Source organism: Procambarus clarkii, chromosome 24 (genome assembly GCF_040958095.1).
Source record: "Procambarus clarkii isolate CNS0578487 chromosome 24, FALCON_Pclarkii_2.0, whole genome shotgun sequence".
NCBI lineage: Eukaryota > Metazoa > Arthropoda > Malacostraca > Decapoda > Cambaridae > Procambarus > Procambarus clarkii.
Genome location: NC_091173.1, coordinates 43,257,422 through 43,273,444, shown reverse-complemented (window position 1 = coordinate 43,273,444; position 16,023 = coordinate 43,257,422). Strand labels below are relative to the sequence as shown.

Below are 16,023 nucleotides of genomic sequence, written 5' to 3'. Positions count from 1 at the left end.
TTCTTTCCCCACAGATCGTTGCCACAAAGGAAACCCGACATCCTGCCCTTCACCGTCACCACAGTCAAGCAGACGACACACGAACCACGACACACAAAGAGTAATCAGACTAACGTGATTGCGTAAATGAAAAAATGTGTGTAGGAACACCCTCTGCATAGGTTCGAACCCTCATCACTTCTTCTACGGATCTTCTCACAGGAACAGGATGTGTCCATGAGATGAACCACAGTGTAGTGCTCTTGTGTTCTGAGACAAGGTTTGCTGTCAAGTTGGCTCCTGGAATATGATGGAGGCGTTATGGTGAGGAGATCTGCACATATATTACCAGTCTAGAGATGAACACTTTGACACCCTGACCGTAAAACTGGCTATATCTTCTTTGGAGAATTTACCTTCTCCATAAGGGCTCTTAAAATGGAAAAGAATAAAGGCGATAGTTATGAAATAATTTGAAAAGAGAGTTGATGTGAGAGTGCAATAGAGATAGGGAGGAGGATCTGGATGCTGCGAGGCTCCAACAGTGGCTCTAACACGAGAGGGAGAGAGAGAAAGAGTGCATTAGGAAAACATAGGAAGTGGTATCAGGGGAGCCACATCCTCGCTGTGGGGTGTGCTCTGACGCGTCATTTCTACCCTCTGGCGTCCCCTCGCGTGCGCGCGCTCGCGCACACACACACACACACACACACACACACACACACACACACACACACACACACACACACCACAATCTCAGCTACATATATACTTTACGAAGCTTAGACAAACACTCATGAGAGGCACAACAGAAACATTGCCCTATAAAGAACCGGAATTTAAAGAGGAGAAGGTAAACAATAAAGCCAAACACGAAAGTAAGAGAGATGAAACTTACCAAAAATCACAAAAAAGTGACGCTACTTCTGCGTGAAGAAGTGGAAGAGAGAGAAACAAAAGAAGAGGAAGAGAAGGAGAAAACAAGAAAGGAGAGAAACCCGAGGAAGAGGAGCAGGCGAGAGAAGAGCTGGATAAGAGAGTGTTCCACCTGAGAGAAGGTTGCATGGTGTCGGCCAGCTCTCGACCCGCCAGGTGGCCCAGACATGTGGTGGGGCCGGAGCGGCCGAGGGCAGGACTGGGGCGTGGTGTGGACGTGTATGGCCGTGCTGGCCGTCACCTCCGTGCCCACCAGCCCGGGCCGAGGCCTCACACTAGCGGCCGAGGAAGAAGACTGGGGTGAGTAACCAGTCATTTTTAAGTTGCATCTTAATGTTCTCTATTGATTTGTCTTCGTTTCTCTGTGTTTGTGGCTTTCTATCATTTGTGTTTGGCTCGTTGCAGCATATTCCCACCAACACATCTGTTATACATGCTGTCACAACGTAATTGTCATTTATCATCACGAAAAAGAGCCAAAGATGAGTTTTTTGTTAAAGTCATATATGTTAGTATCGATGGTTGACTTTCCCTCAGAGGTTTCTGGAGTCAAGTTTGGCTACCCTTGAGTACCTTGAGTACCTTGAGTACCATGAGTACCATGAGCACCTTGAGTACCTTCAGTACCTTCAGTACCATCAGTACTATGAGTACCTTAAGTACCTTCAGAACCATGAGTACCTTGAGTACCATGAGTACCTTGAGTACCATGAGTACCATGAGTACCTTGAGTACCTTGAGTACCTTGAGTACCATGAGTACCTTGAGTACCTTGAGTACCTTGAGTACCATGAGTACCTTGAGTACCATGAGTACCATGAGTACCATGAGTACCTTGAGTATCTTGAGTACCTTGAGTTCCACGAGTACCTTGAGTACCTTGAGTACCATGAGTACCATGAGTACCTTGAGTACCTTGAGTATCTTGAGTACCTTGAGTATCATTAGTACCATGAGTACCTTGAGTACCTTGAGTATCTTGAGTACCTTGAGTTCCACGAGTACCTTGAGTACCTTGAGTACCATGAGTACCATGAGTACCTTGAGTACCTTGAGTACCTTGAGTACCTTGAGTATCTTGAGTACCTTGAGTACCATGAGTACCATGAGTACCTTGAGTATCTTGAGTACCTTGAGTTTCCACGAGTACCTTGAGTACCTTGAGTACCATGAGTACCATGAGTACCTTGAGTATCTTGAGTACCTTGAGAACCATGAGTACCTTGAGTACCATGAGTACCATGAGTACCTTGAGTGTCTTGAGTACCTTGAGTACCATGAGTACCATAAGTACCTTCAGTAACTTCAGTACCATGAGTACCTTTAGTACAATGAGTACCTTCAGTACCATGAGTGCCATGGGTACCATGAGTACCTTGAGTAAATTCAGTACCATGAGTACCTTGAGTACCATGAGTACCTTGAGTACCATGACTACCATGAGTACCATGAGTACTTTGAGTACCTTGATTACCATAAGTACCTTGAGTTCCACGAGTACCTTGAGTACCTTGAGTACCATGAGTACCATGAGTACCTTGAGTATCTTGAGTACCTTGAGTACCATGAGTACCTTGAGTACCTTGAATACCATGAGTACCATGAGTACCTTGAGTATCTTGAGTACCATGAGTACGTTCAGTACTATGAGTAAATTCAGTACCATGAGTACCTTCAGTACCATGAGTACCTTGAGTACCATAACTACCATGAGTACCATGAGTACTTTGAGTACCTTGATTACCATAAGTACCTTGAGTACCTTGAGTACCATGAGTACCTTGAGTACCTTGAGTACCATGAGTACCATGAGTACCTTGAGTATCTTGAGTACCTTGAGTACCATGAGTACCTTGAGTACCTTGAGTAAATTCAGTACCATGAGTACCTTCAGTACCATGAGTACCTTGAGTACCATGACTACCATGAGTACCATGAGTACTTTGAGTACCTTGATTACCATAAGTACCTTGAGTACCTTGAGTACCATGAGTACCTTGAGTACCTTGAGTACCATGAGTACCATGAGTACCTTGAGTATCTTGAGTACCTTGAGTACCATGAGTACCTTGAGTACCTTGAGTACCATGAGTACCATGAGTACCATGAGTACCTTGAGTATCTTGAGTACCTTGAGTACCATGAGTACCTTGAGTACCATGAGTACCTTGAGTATCTTGAGTACCTTCAGTACCATGAGTACCTTCAGTACTATGAGTACCTTCAGTACCTTGAGTACCTTGAGTACCATGAGTACCTTGAGTACCATGAGTACCTTGAGTACGTTGAGTACCTTGAGTACCATGAGTACCATGAATACCTTGAGTACCTTCAGTAACTTCAGTACCATGAGTACCTTTAGTACAATGAGTACCTTCAGTACCATGAGTACCATGAATACCTTGAGTATCTTCAGTTCCATGAGTACCTTGAGTACCATGAGTACCTTCAGTACCATGAGTACCTTCAGTACCATGAGTACCTTGAGTACCTTCAGTAACTTCAGTACCATGAGTACCTTGAGTACCTTTAGTACAATGGGTACCTTGAGTACCTTGAGTACCTTTAGTACAATGGGTACCTTCAGTACCATGAGTACCTTCAGTACCATGAGTTCCATGAATACCTTGAGTACCTTCAGTACCATGAGTACCTTAAGTATCTTGATTACCATAGGGACTAGGGAGCCGGTCGGGCGAGCGGACAGCACGCTGGACTTGTGATCCTGTGGTCCTGGGTTCGATCCCAGGCGCCGGCAAGAAACAATGGGCAGAGTTTCTTTCACCCTATGCCCCTGTTACCTAGCAGTAAATAGGTACCTGGGTGTTAGTCAGTTGTCACGGGCTGCTTCCTGGGGGTGGAGGCCTGGTCGAAGACCGGGCAGCGGGGACACTAAAAAATGCCCCAAAATCATCTCAAGATAACCTCAAGATAACCATGAGCACCTTGAGTACCTTGAGTACCATGAATACCTTGAGTACCATGAGTACCTTGAGTACCATGAATACCTTGAGTACCATGAGTACCTTGAGTACCATGAGTACCCTGAGTACCTTGAGTACCATGAGTATCTTGAGTACCTTGAGTACCATGAGTATCTTGAGTACCTTCAATACCTTGAGTACCATGAGTACCTTGAGTACCATGAGTAACATGAGTACCTTGAGTACCTTCAATACCTTGAGTACCATGAGTATCTTGAGTACCTTCAATACCTTGAGTACCATGAGTACCTTGAGTACCTTGAGTACCATGAGTACCTTCAGAACCTTCAGTACCTTGAGTACCTTGAGTACCTTGAGTACCATGAGTACCTTCTGTACCATGAGTACCTTCAGTACCATGAGTACCTTGATTACCATGAGTACCTTCTGTACCTTCAGTACCATGAGTACCTTCAGTACCATGAGTACCTTGAGTACCCTGAGTACCTTCAGTACCATGAGTAACTTGAGTACCTTCAGTACAATGAGTCACTTGAGTACCATGAGTATCTTGAGTACCATGAGTATCTTGAGTACCTTCAGTTCCATGAGTACCTTGAGTACCTTCAGTACCTGCAGTACCTTGAGTACCTTCAGTACCTGCAGTACCATAAGTACCTTGAGCACCTTCAGTACCATGAGTACCTTGAGTACCTTCAGTACCATGAGTACCTTGAGTATCATGAATACCTTGAGTACCTTGAGTATCATGAATACCTTGAGTACCTTGAGTACCATGAATACCTTGAGTACCATGAGTACCTTGAGTACCATGAGGACCCTGAGTACCTTGAGTACCATGAGTATCTTGAGTACCTTGAGTACCATGAGTATCTTGAGTACCTTCAATACCTTGAGTACCATGAGTACCTTGAGTACCATGAGTAACATGAGTACCTTGAGTACCTTCAATACCTTGAGTACCATGAGTATCTTGAGTACCTTCAATACCTTGAGTACCATGAGTACCTTGAGTACTTTGAGTACCATGAGTACCATGAGTACCTTCTGTACCATGAGTACCTTCAGTACCATGAGTACCTTGATTACCATGAGTACCTTCAGTACCTGCAGTACCTTGAGTACCTTCAGTACCTTGAGTACCTTCAATACCTGCAGTACCATGAGTACCTTGAGCACCTTCAGTACCATGAGTACCTTGAGTACCTTCAGTACCTGCAGTACCATGAGTACTTTGAGTTCCTTCAGTACCATGAGTTCCTTGAGTATCATGAATACCTTGAGTACCTTGAGTATCATGAATACCTTGAGTACCTTGAGTACCATGATTACCTTGAGTTCCTTCAGTTCCATGAGTACCCTGAGTACCTTCAGTTTCTTCTGTACCATGAGTACCTTGAGTACCATGAGTACCCTGAGTACCTTGAGTACCATGAGTATCTTGAGTATCTTGAGTATCTTGAGTACCTTGAGTACCATGAGTATCTTGAGTACCTTCAATACCTTGAGTACCATGAGTACTGTTGGATATTTCCAACATCGAATACAGCATTGTTGTATTCTCATTACTTATTACTAACCATATTAATATTGTAGTAAGTAAAATTAACAACTCGTAGAATTCTCCTGTACTAATAATTCATCTGTGCATTAGGCTAGAATTCTCACGTCATCTGACGCCAGTATTGCGTCAGATTTCTTTACAGTAAAACACATTATATACAATTTGTGTGAGAATTAAATACGATTCTCCATAATTAAAGCATTCTGTATGACAACTGATTGCAGACGAATTGTTCTCTAACTAAAAGCCGAATAGAGCGTTAGAATTATACCGTCTACCTCGCGATAGTGTTAACGTCATCAATGAATGCTATGGGGAGACATTAATTCCTCTCCCTTGTATCTTTACTATTCTTAAATAGTTAAATAATAATATTTCGTTCCTCTAAATAATAAACCCGTCCAGTCTTTAGAGTTTCAAGCGCGAATGCGAGAAATATTAATGTTCATGCCAATAATTTGTGTAATGAACGTCGACTCGGCGTGGGGGGAGGGACGCGACGCCATGCTCAGTCGGTGACGGTGTCGGGAAGCGGACACGTGCAAGGCCAGAAGGAGGCAAAGCCACGCTTACCGTACTCACAAAAGACGCCATTGTCCAGCAAATAGGACACGTGTGTCTATCTACAGATGAAAGCCGCCACTGTGAGGCGTGAACGACCTTGCAGATAATATCTTCAACTAGTGCTGGTGTTAAATAAGGGACCCCTAGACTTGGTTCCTGACGACACGTGATCAGCCAACTTGAAACGCATCAATCCAGGATAGGTTCACCGGAGCCTGGGATGCGAAATTACGGCAATCTTAATACTTACACAGTGCCCACAGCTAAGTACCTTTTATTTGATGCATCATTTACAGGTTTAATAATAGCGGGGTGATTGCGCGTCACGCGGCACGACAACACCTAATAACAGGTGATTAGAAATTTCTCTGTAGATATCAATAATCTTGAATATGTATTGAGCAGTTAAATCAATTGCTACTGGTAGTTATTTATTTTGCAGCTCGAGAGACGAATTCCTCATGCTGTCTTCTCCATGTTAACCGTGTCAGACGTCGGTGTACCAGACTTGGAGATTAAGAGGACTGCCAGGGTTATCTAAAGGAATCTATTACCAGCTAAGGCTTATTTCTTTTACTCATAACTTTGCAATTTGATACATTAAGAATGTTTTCAACATAATGTGTGATTTACTGTAATTCATTATTATGCTCATATTCATGTTCTTCTTTGTATGAATAATATTATATTCAACATTAATTATAGGATTAGATTATTATTAATAGAATTAGTGAACGAACCACACTGATTCCTGGACGTACTGACCTCCAGTAATAACCCCCCAATGTAGGTGTTTGAGGTTTGGTTTTAATAATACAGCCCATTAATTATTCTTATGATCATACCTTCTAGTCATATCCATAGTCACTGGTTTCTTCTAGAATTTTATCTAATGATCGGAAATTCTCAGTTTCCCTCTTTACTTTAAAAGCGGGTGGTCCTTCGTAATTTAATTTACTACTTTAATTATTAATTAATCAGAATCAAACCCAAATATCCCACATTATGGTCCTTATCGAACCGGATAGGCATTAAATTTATAATTAAAATATTAACCATTAATAACTAATCCTTGTGTGATAGAAGCTAGACTAACTATTTAATTAATTGTGTCAACTAACAGTGTAACACATCAGTTAGCCTAGATCACGCTAACATAGCTACCTTATACATAGCTTTAGTGGGTCATAACCAATTACCCACAACATTTAGACCTACACTTCATACTGAAGTAGAAACCTTAGGTCACCAAGAGCAACAGCTCATAACCTTATATTAATCACTAACACCAATTAAGTGTTAACCATTTAGGCTATACCAATGTTTCAATACATGGCTGTCAGCAGACTGTCCATTATAGCCTGAATCCATGTTATAATTACTGGTTCACTCAAGTCAGTGGATCATTAACATTTAGGGATCCAGTATACTAATATAAATTACTGATCTCATATTAGTTAATCATTACTAACCCTGATAACATTTTATTCCACAATTAGGAGTACATTTAGGAGTTAGGTAATATTTACGGCAGTAGAATACTTGCCAAACACAATTAATTCCTTTGTGTTCATTTAATTTCTTATACACATAATTACACAAGTGTATATTATATAAAATACAAAAACCCAAAAACACAGCACAATTATTTGCACATTACTGCACCATAATATAATCTTTGCCAACCTTCAGTAGGTAGCAATTTAGGCTGTGATTGTGTTGAATCTGGCACAAGCACAGACTAAATATAGTTGTAGTTTCTCAAGTAGAAATTCTCACGACTAGGCTTAAGCTAGTTAGTGACATATTATTCTTTTGTGCTGACCCTATCAAGGGTGGGATTAACCATTTATTGTGTAATTATTTTATTGCATATTTCTATGTATGTCTTTGAGTGTTACTGTAAGTCCACTACCCATCCGAAGCTGATTTAGAAGAGCTAAGCTGAGGAACACCTGTAGTGAGACCAAGGTACCACTCAAATCTTAGTTGCTTATTATTAGGTAGGTAGCTAACCTCTAAATGAGGTAAATTATAACCAGCCTCAAGAAATATCAGGCTGTCAATACTTATACCTGCTCTACATCAAGGAGCAGAGACTATAGCTATACCACTAGCTACATAAGCCCTATCAGGCTGTCAATACTTATACCTGCTCTGCATCAAGGAGCAGACTATAGCTATACCACTAGCTACATAAGCCCTACCAGGCTGTCAATACTTATACCTGCTCTACATCAAGGAGCAGATTATAGCTATACCACTAGCTACATAAGCCCTATCAGGCTCAATTTACCGCAAGAATGAATCCTTTAGAAAGGAACGCAAGATTCTTGAGAGCTCTTCAAGACCCTTTAGGAAAACTGCTTGTGAAATGTCATTTCTGTGTCGAAACTGACCCAGGTGACGTCTACAGACTAGCAAGTTCCATAAGGATCGCCAGCCAAAAATATGACTATATCAAGACTGTAATCGAGACCCACAGGAATTTACTCCAAGCCGGTCATACTGTCTCAGACCACTTAAGTCTAACAGAATCTGATCTCGATAACTATGAACATTTTGTTCAAACCAGTTTAGACCGATATAAGGAGGTGCTTGCGAGACAAGATATTCCCGAGTGGGTGGATCAGATCATTAATAGACCTGTATCCAAGCTAACACTCAGCTCAGATGAAATACTTGAGCTAAATCAAGACGAGGAGAATCCTCTAATCAATACGGATCACTACACAGGATCCACAACTGAAGTTCAACCTTCATTTTCTAACCTCTCATCTAAGACAGCTTCATGTGATGATTTGTTTACAGAGTCTGATCAAATTTCAGACCACTCTTCTCAATGTTCCCTGGATTCTATAAGTTCGATACATAATGCTACTGAATTAACTAGCTTATCACCAGAACCCAGAGAAACAAGTGAAGCTGCCGATGAAACAAGTGAAGCTGCAATGATCAGTGAATCTGAACCAGAAAATGATAAAGCTAATGCTGCAGCAGCAGTCGAAGCTGTAATCAAAACTGAGGCTAAGCAAGAAGCCTTAAGTAACACAAGTAATGGTCACAATTGCTCACAACAGCCTTCTAAAGTAAGTGCTAACAATGAGAAGACTATTATAAACCTTGTGCACCAATTATTAAATTTATCTTCACCAGAGCAATCAGGTGACTCTTTACAAGACTTTAGTTTTCAGCTTGAGTCACTGATAAATTCTTTCAGTAAAGAGGTGGATCACCCCACTACTGAGTGGATGACTAAAATTATCATCCAGAGAAAATTGTCTGGTGACACACTTAATAAATTATATGTATGCCAGAATGGTAATACCCTGTCAATGCAGGATATATTTACAGGTTTGCGTAATATGAGCAATCGTACAGCAGACCAAGCAATTAATGCTAAATCTGAATGCACCAAAACTGTACCTACATCAGTTTCCTTGCCTGAAACTCCTAAAGTGACACTGTCACTAGGTAACCAAGGTGCTAATACTCAATGTAACAACAATGAGTCAAATACTGATTCATCAGTGAGGCCTAAGAGTCCCACAGGTGCTCCTAAGAGACCTAATAGTCCAAAGAGCACTCCCAAGAGCCTGTTAATGGTTCCCCAGAGTACACCAAGTACTCACAAGAGAATAAATAACAAGCAAATGCAAGCAGCAAAACCATCCCAACCTGCAAATACTGTTTTACCTAAACCGGTAAACCCTAAACGATCTGTAGGATGGGGAATATGCTTGTTTTGCAATCAAAAACATTCTCTGTACAAATGTACTAATTATCCTAATAGAGACACAAGAGTCAGACGACTCAAACAGTTACACAAATGTACTAGGTGTCTCAAACCACATGATGTTAACAGCTGTGACACCCCACTGAACACCTGCAATAGGTGTAGAAGGGGCAAGCATCATGCTGCACTGTGCAAATTAGTTAGGGCTAATTATGTCAATCCTAGAATAGGACGTAGAGAATCTACACCAGTACAGTGCTGCAAGGTGCGAGATGTGTACAGCGTAACTTCCCAAGCATCTCAAGTAGATGCTGCTTTGCCTACTGCCCAACTTCAAGTGAAGAACAGAGGAACCAAGATCACCATACGTGGACTATTTGATCAAGGTTCCCAGAGAACTTTCATTACTCAAAGGGCAGCAGAGGCACTTAATTTACAACCAATAGGACAGGTAAAACTAAACTTGTCAGGGTCCATGATAAATCGAGGAACCCATGAATACACAGTAGTTCAACCGCTTGTACGACTAGGTAGTCAAGCCAAGGCTGTCCAAGCCATTGTTGTAGATCAAATACCTTTAGACTTACATATTAAGGGTCTGGGGTACACAGCCCACTTCCTGCAGGAACGTGAAATTAAATTGGCTGACAACAAATTAATGTCTGACCGCCTTAATAATGTAGATGTACTAGTAGGAGCCGACTACTATTACCAGTTCATAACTGGACATGTTAAACGATTGGGAATGAATATGCTCCAATCTGCAGGAGGCTACTTACTTACTGGTAAAGTTCTGAATGTGAACAAGCCTAAGCCTGCCAATAATAAATTAGTCAGCCGAAAATCAATTCTCCAGCAGCAAGCTAAAAGGAGAAACACAGCTGAGTAATAAACTCAGATTGAATGTAGTGCAATTGATACTCGCTGAGATGTTTCATGGCTCTCAGTGAAAATCAATGGTCCGTACTCAAACAAGTACAAGTCACAGCGACCAAGCCATTGAACTCACTGCAGACCTAGAATTATTCTCGACAAGTAGTAATTGACCACACTCAGTCTTCCTAGTTAAATTGTAATGTTAGGCTAGAGAAACTAGTACTCCCTAGGAATTAATCATGTTAGGCTAGAGAATCTAGCACTCAATGCCACTGGCATTTCCTGAATTTAATTATAAATTCACTAGGACCACTGGTCCACTATACTTGCGCTTAAAGGTTTGCCAAGAAAACCTTCTTAATACCATGTTTTCTGCACTAAGAGTTAGTGATAAATACTTGCATTAATTGTTTGAGTTGTTTTCTTTCGTTTCTGCTTATTTAGTGTAGGAGCGCAGCACGAACAAACTTGCACACTTACTAATATGTAAGTGAATTTACAGAGAACTAATATGTTTAATGCATTATCGTTAAACATTAACATTGTTAATTAACATGCTTCCTGAGCTTAATTTAGCTCACCTTAGAATTAACGTAATAATATGAGTGCTTGTTCACCATGCGTACGAGCTTAATATTGCTCGCCATGATAATTGAATGACAAAACTCCACCTCGTTTATTCGAGCTCACTGCAGCTCACCCTGTCAACACTGTTGACGAGTTCACTGCAACTCACCCTGTTAGCACTGCTAACGAGCTCAATGTAGCTCACCCTGTCAACACTGTTGACGAGTTCAATGCAACTCACCCTGTTAGCACTAGCTAACGAGCTCAATGTAGCTCACCCTGTCAACACTGTTGACGAGTTCACTGCAACTCACCCTGTTAGCACTAGCTAACGAGCTCACTGCAGCTCACCCTGTCAACACTGTTGACGAGTTCACTGCAACTCACCCTGTTAGCACTGCTAACGAGCTCACTGTAGCTCACCCTGTCAGCACTGCTGACGAGCTCACTGCAGCTCACCCTGTCAACACTGTTGACGAGTTCCATGTAACTCATCCTGTTAGCACTGCTAACGAGCTCACTGTAGCTCACCCTGTCAGCACTGCTGACGAGCTCACTGCAGCTCACCCTGTCAACACTGTTGACGAGTTCCATGTAACTCACCCTGTTAGCACTGCTAACGAGCTCACTGTAGCTGACCCTGTCAGCACTGCTGACGAGCTCACTGCAGCTCACCCTGTCAACACTGTTGACGAGTTCCCTGTAACTCACCCTGTCAGCACTGCTGACGAGCTCACTGTAGCTCACCATGTTCAAGAGTTTAATATAACTCGACCTGTTAATGAGCTCAATACTGCTCACCATGTTAATTTGTGTACATTTTTGCTCACGTTTAGCTTAGTCCCCTACTTAGGTAGGTTAGAAATTCAAACCATTTATTTAGGTAGGCTTAGGGACTTTAGTAGTGTCAACTGAGTACTAGCCTAATCTGTACCCACCATTAATTACAGTTGACTATACTTATAGAGACTGATTTAATAAACTCAATTTCATGTAAAGGTGATTTCGTTTTAACAAGTTTACAGTGTCAAGCCTATGAGCTGCCATTTAATTAGCTCATAAGTCAGAATGACTAGGCTACTAATCTCACTGTCGACTCAGAATTTTCCTTGATTTTAATGAATAAACTTTTCAGTTCTCTACTTTCTATTATTTAGCTAGTTAGCAAATTATTTGTACCATCAGTCAGCATGACTACTGCACGGCAGTGCACATTAAATTCAACTTCCTCATTTGAATTTGAGGTGATCGTGATGCTGCGTGATGTTACTGTCTAGTAACTCAATAGTTACAAGTCACAGCGACCCTAGACAGTGACCTCATTGTAGTGTCATAGTCTCCTTGATCTTGAATGACTAATAATACTTTACTGTATATTCATACAATAGTGTTATCAGTTCTTAGGAACTTATTCTGAGTTTACCTACGATTCAGCAGCTACGTAATACACCATTACATGTCACTGCGACCCTAGTTGTTGAGTTTATTGTGAGCTTTAGAGTGTTCCTGATTACCGATAACTTAATCATTTAATGTTTCAATATTTCATGCATGTTTCCACTAAGGGAAACTGCAAGCCTATTACAACTCTGAACAAGAGTAATTTCTTTCACTTCCCACTGAGAAAACTGTGATGATGCTACGATGTGATATCACGTAACGAAACCTTACACGTCACTATGACCCAGGATATCGCATCACCGTAGATTCTGTTAGTTTAAATTGGGAGAGTTGAATTCTATAAATATTGTGTAGGCTACAAACAACATGTTTCATTCGACATGTAAATAGCAAGACTCAAATTCTTGTAAGTCCTTGATAAATCCGGGACGTTCGTTATGTGTGTACCAACATACTAACCTACTAACATACTAATGTATTAATCTTAATATCACTTCGGGATAGGTCAGTACAACACAGTACACTGCGACCCTGGGAATCCCCCCCCGGAGTTATGTTGGATATTTCCAACAGCGAATACAGCATTGTTGTATTCTCATTACTTATTACTAACCATATTAATATTGTAGTAAGTAAAATTAACAACTCGTAGAATTCTCCTGTACTAATAATTCATCTGTGCATTAGGCTAGAATTCTCACGTCATCTGACGCCAGTATTGCGTCAGATTTCTTTACAGTAAAACACATTATATACAATTTGTGTGAGAATTAAATACGATTCTCCATAATTAAAGCATTCTGTATGACAACTGATTGCAGACGAATTGTTCTCTAACTAAAAGCCGAATAGAGCGTTAGAATTATACCGTCTACCTCGCGATAGTGTTAACGTCATCAATGAATGCTATGGGGAGACATTAATTCCTCTCCCTTGTATCTTTACTATTCTTAAATAGTTAAATAATAATATTTCGTTCCTCTAAATAATAAACCCGTCCAGTCTTTAGAGTTTCAAGCGCGAATGCGAGAAATATTAATGTTCATGCCAATAATTTGTGTAATGAACGTCGACTCGGCGTGGGGGGAGGGACGCGACGCCATGCTCAGTCGGTGACGGTGTCGGGAAGCGGACACGTGCAAGGCCAGAAGGCGGCAAAGCCACGCTTACCGTACTCACAAAAGACGCCATTGTCCAGCAAATAGGACACGTGTGTCTATCTACAGATGAAAGCCGCCACTGTGAGGCGTGAACGACCTTGCAGATAATATCTTCAACTAGTGCTGGTGTTAAATAAGGGACCCCTAGACTTGGTTCCTGACGACACGTGATCAGCCAACTTGAAACGCATCAATCCAGGATAGGTTCACCGGAGCCTGGGATGCGAAATTACGGCAATCTTAATACTTACACAGTGCCCACAGCTAAGTACCTTTTATTTGATGCATCATTTACAGGTTTAATAATAGCGGGGTGATTGCGCGTCACGCGGCACGACAACACCTAATAACAGGTGATTAGAAATTTCTCTGTAGATATCAATAATCTTGAATATGTATTGAGCAGTTAAATCAATTGCTACTGGTAGTTATTTATTTTGCAGCTCGAGAGACGAATTCCTCATGCTGTCTTCTCCATGTTAACCGTGTCAGACGTCGGTGTACCAGACTTGGAGATTAAGAGGACTGCCAGGGTTATCTAAAGGAATCTATTACCAGCTAAGGCTTATTTCTTTTACTCATAACTTTGCAATTTGATACATTAAGAATGTTTTCAACATAATGTGTGATTTACTGTAATTCATTATTATGCTCATATTCATGTTCTTCTTTGTATGAATAATATTATATTCAACATTAATTATAGGATTAGATTATTATTAATAGAATTAGTGAACGAACCACACTGATTCCTGGACGTACTGACCTCCAGTAATAACCCCCCAATGTAGGTGTTTGAGGTTTGGTTTTAATAATACAGCCCATTAATTATTCTTATGATCATACCTTCTAGTCATATCCATAGTCACTGGTTTCTTCTAGAATTTTATCTAATGATCGGAAATTCTCAGTTTCCCTCTTTACTTTAAAAGCGGGTGGTCCTTCGTAATTTAATTTACTACTTTAATTATTAATTAATCAGAATCAAACCCAAATATCCCACAAGTACCTTGAGTACCTTGAGTACCATGAGTACCTTGAGTACCTTCAATACCTTGAGTACCATGAGTATCTTGAGTACCTTCAATACCTTGAGTACCATGAGTACCTTGAGTACCTTGAGTACCATGAGTACCTTCAGAACCTTCAGTACCTTGAGTACCATGAGTACCTTCTGTACCATGAGTACCTTGATTACCATGAGTACCTTCTGTACTTTCAGTACCATGAGTACCTTCAGTACCATGAGTACCTTGAGTACCATGAGTACCAGGAGTACCTTGAGTATCATGAGTAACTTGAGTACCTTCAGTACAATGAGTCACTTGAATACCTTGAGTACCATGAGTATCTTGAGTACCTTCAATACCTTGAGTACCTTGAGTACCATGAGTACCTTGAGTACCATGAGTACCAGGAGTACCTTGAGTACCATGAGTATCTTGAGTACCTTGAGTACCATGATTACCTTGAGTACCTTCAGTTCCATGAGTACCTTGAGTACCTTGAGCACCTTGAGTACCTTCAGTACCTTGAGTACCTTCAGTACCTACAGTACCATGAGTACCTTAAGTATCATGAATACCTTGAGTACCTTGAGTACCTTCAGTTCCATGAGTACCCTGAGTACCTTCAATACCTTCAGTACCATGAGTACTTTGGGTACCTTCAGTTCCTTCTGTACCATGAGTACCTTGAGTACCATGAGTATCTTGAGTATCTTGATTACCTTGAGTACCATGAGTATCTTGAGTACCTTCAATACCTTGAGTACCTTGAGTACCTTCAGTACCATGAGTATCTTGAGTACCATGAGTACCTTCAATACCTTGAGTACCATGAGTACCTTCAGTACCATGAGTACCATGAGTACCTTCAGTACCATGAGTACTTTCATTACCATGAGTACCTTCAGTACCATGAGTACCTTCAGTACCTTCAGTACCGTGAGTACCTTGAGTACCATGAGTACCTTGAGTACCCTGAGTACCTTCAGTACCATGAGTACCTTCAGTACCATGAGTACCTTGAGTACCTTCAGTACCATGAGTACCTTGAGTACCTTGAGTACCTTCAGTACCATGAGTACCTTGAGTATCATTAATACCTTGAATACCTTGAGTACCATGATTACCTTGAGTACCTTCAGTTCCATGAGTACCTTGGGTACCTTCAGTACCTTCAGTACCTTGAGTACCATGAGTACCTTGAGTACCTTCAATACCTTGAGTACCTTGAGTACCTTCAGTACCTTTAGTACCATGAGTATCTTGAGTACCTTGAGTACCTTGAGTA

General features: G+C 41.1%; 1 protein-coding gene across 1 annotated transcript in view; it reads left to right on the top strand.

Annotated features, from left to right (window-relative positions):
• The first annotated feature begins 1,082 nt into the window (after positions 1-1,082).
• Positions 1,083-16,023, top strand: part of LOC138368057 (uncharacterized) — a 32,644-nt gene continuing 17,703 nt past the window's right edge. Inside the window, exon 1 of the mRNA XM_069330354.1 lies at positions 1,083-1,215. Within this exon, the coding sequence (XP_069186455.1) occupies positions 1,083-1,215 (133 nt within the window). The remainder of the gene's footprint in view (positions 1,216-16,023) is intronic.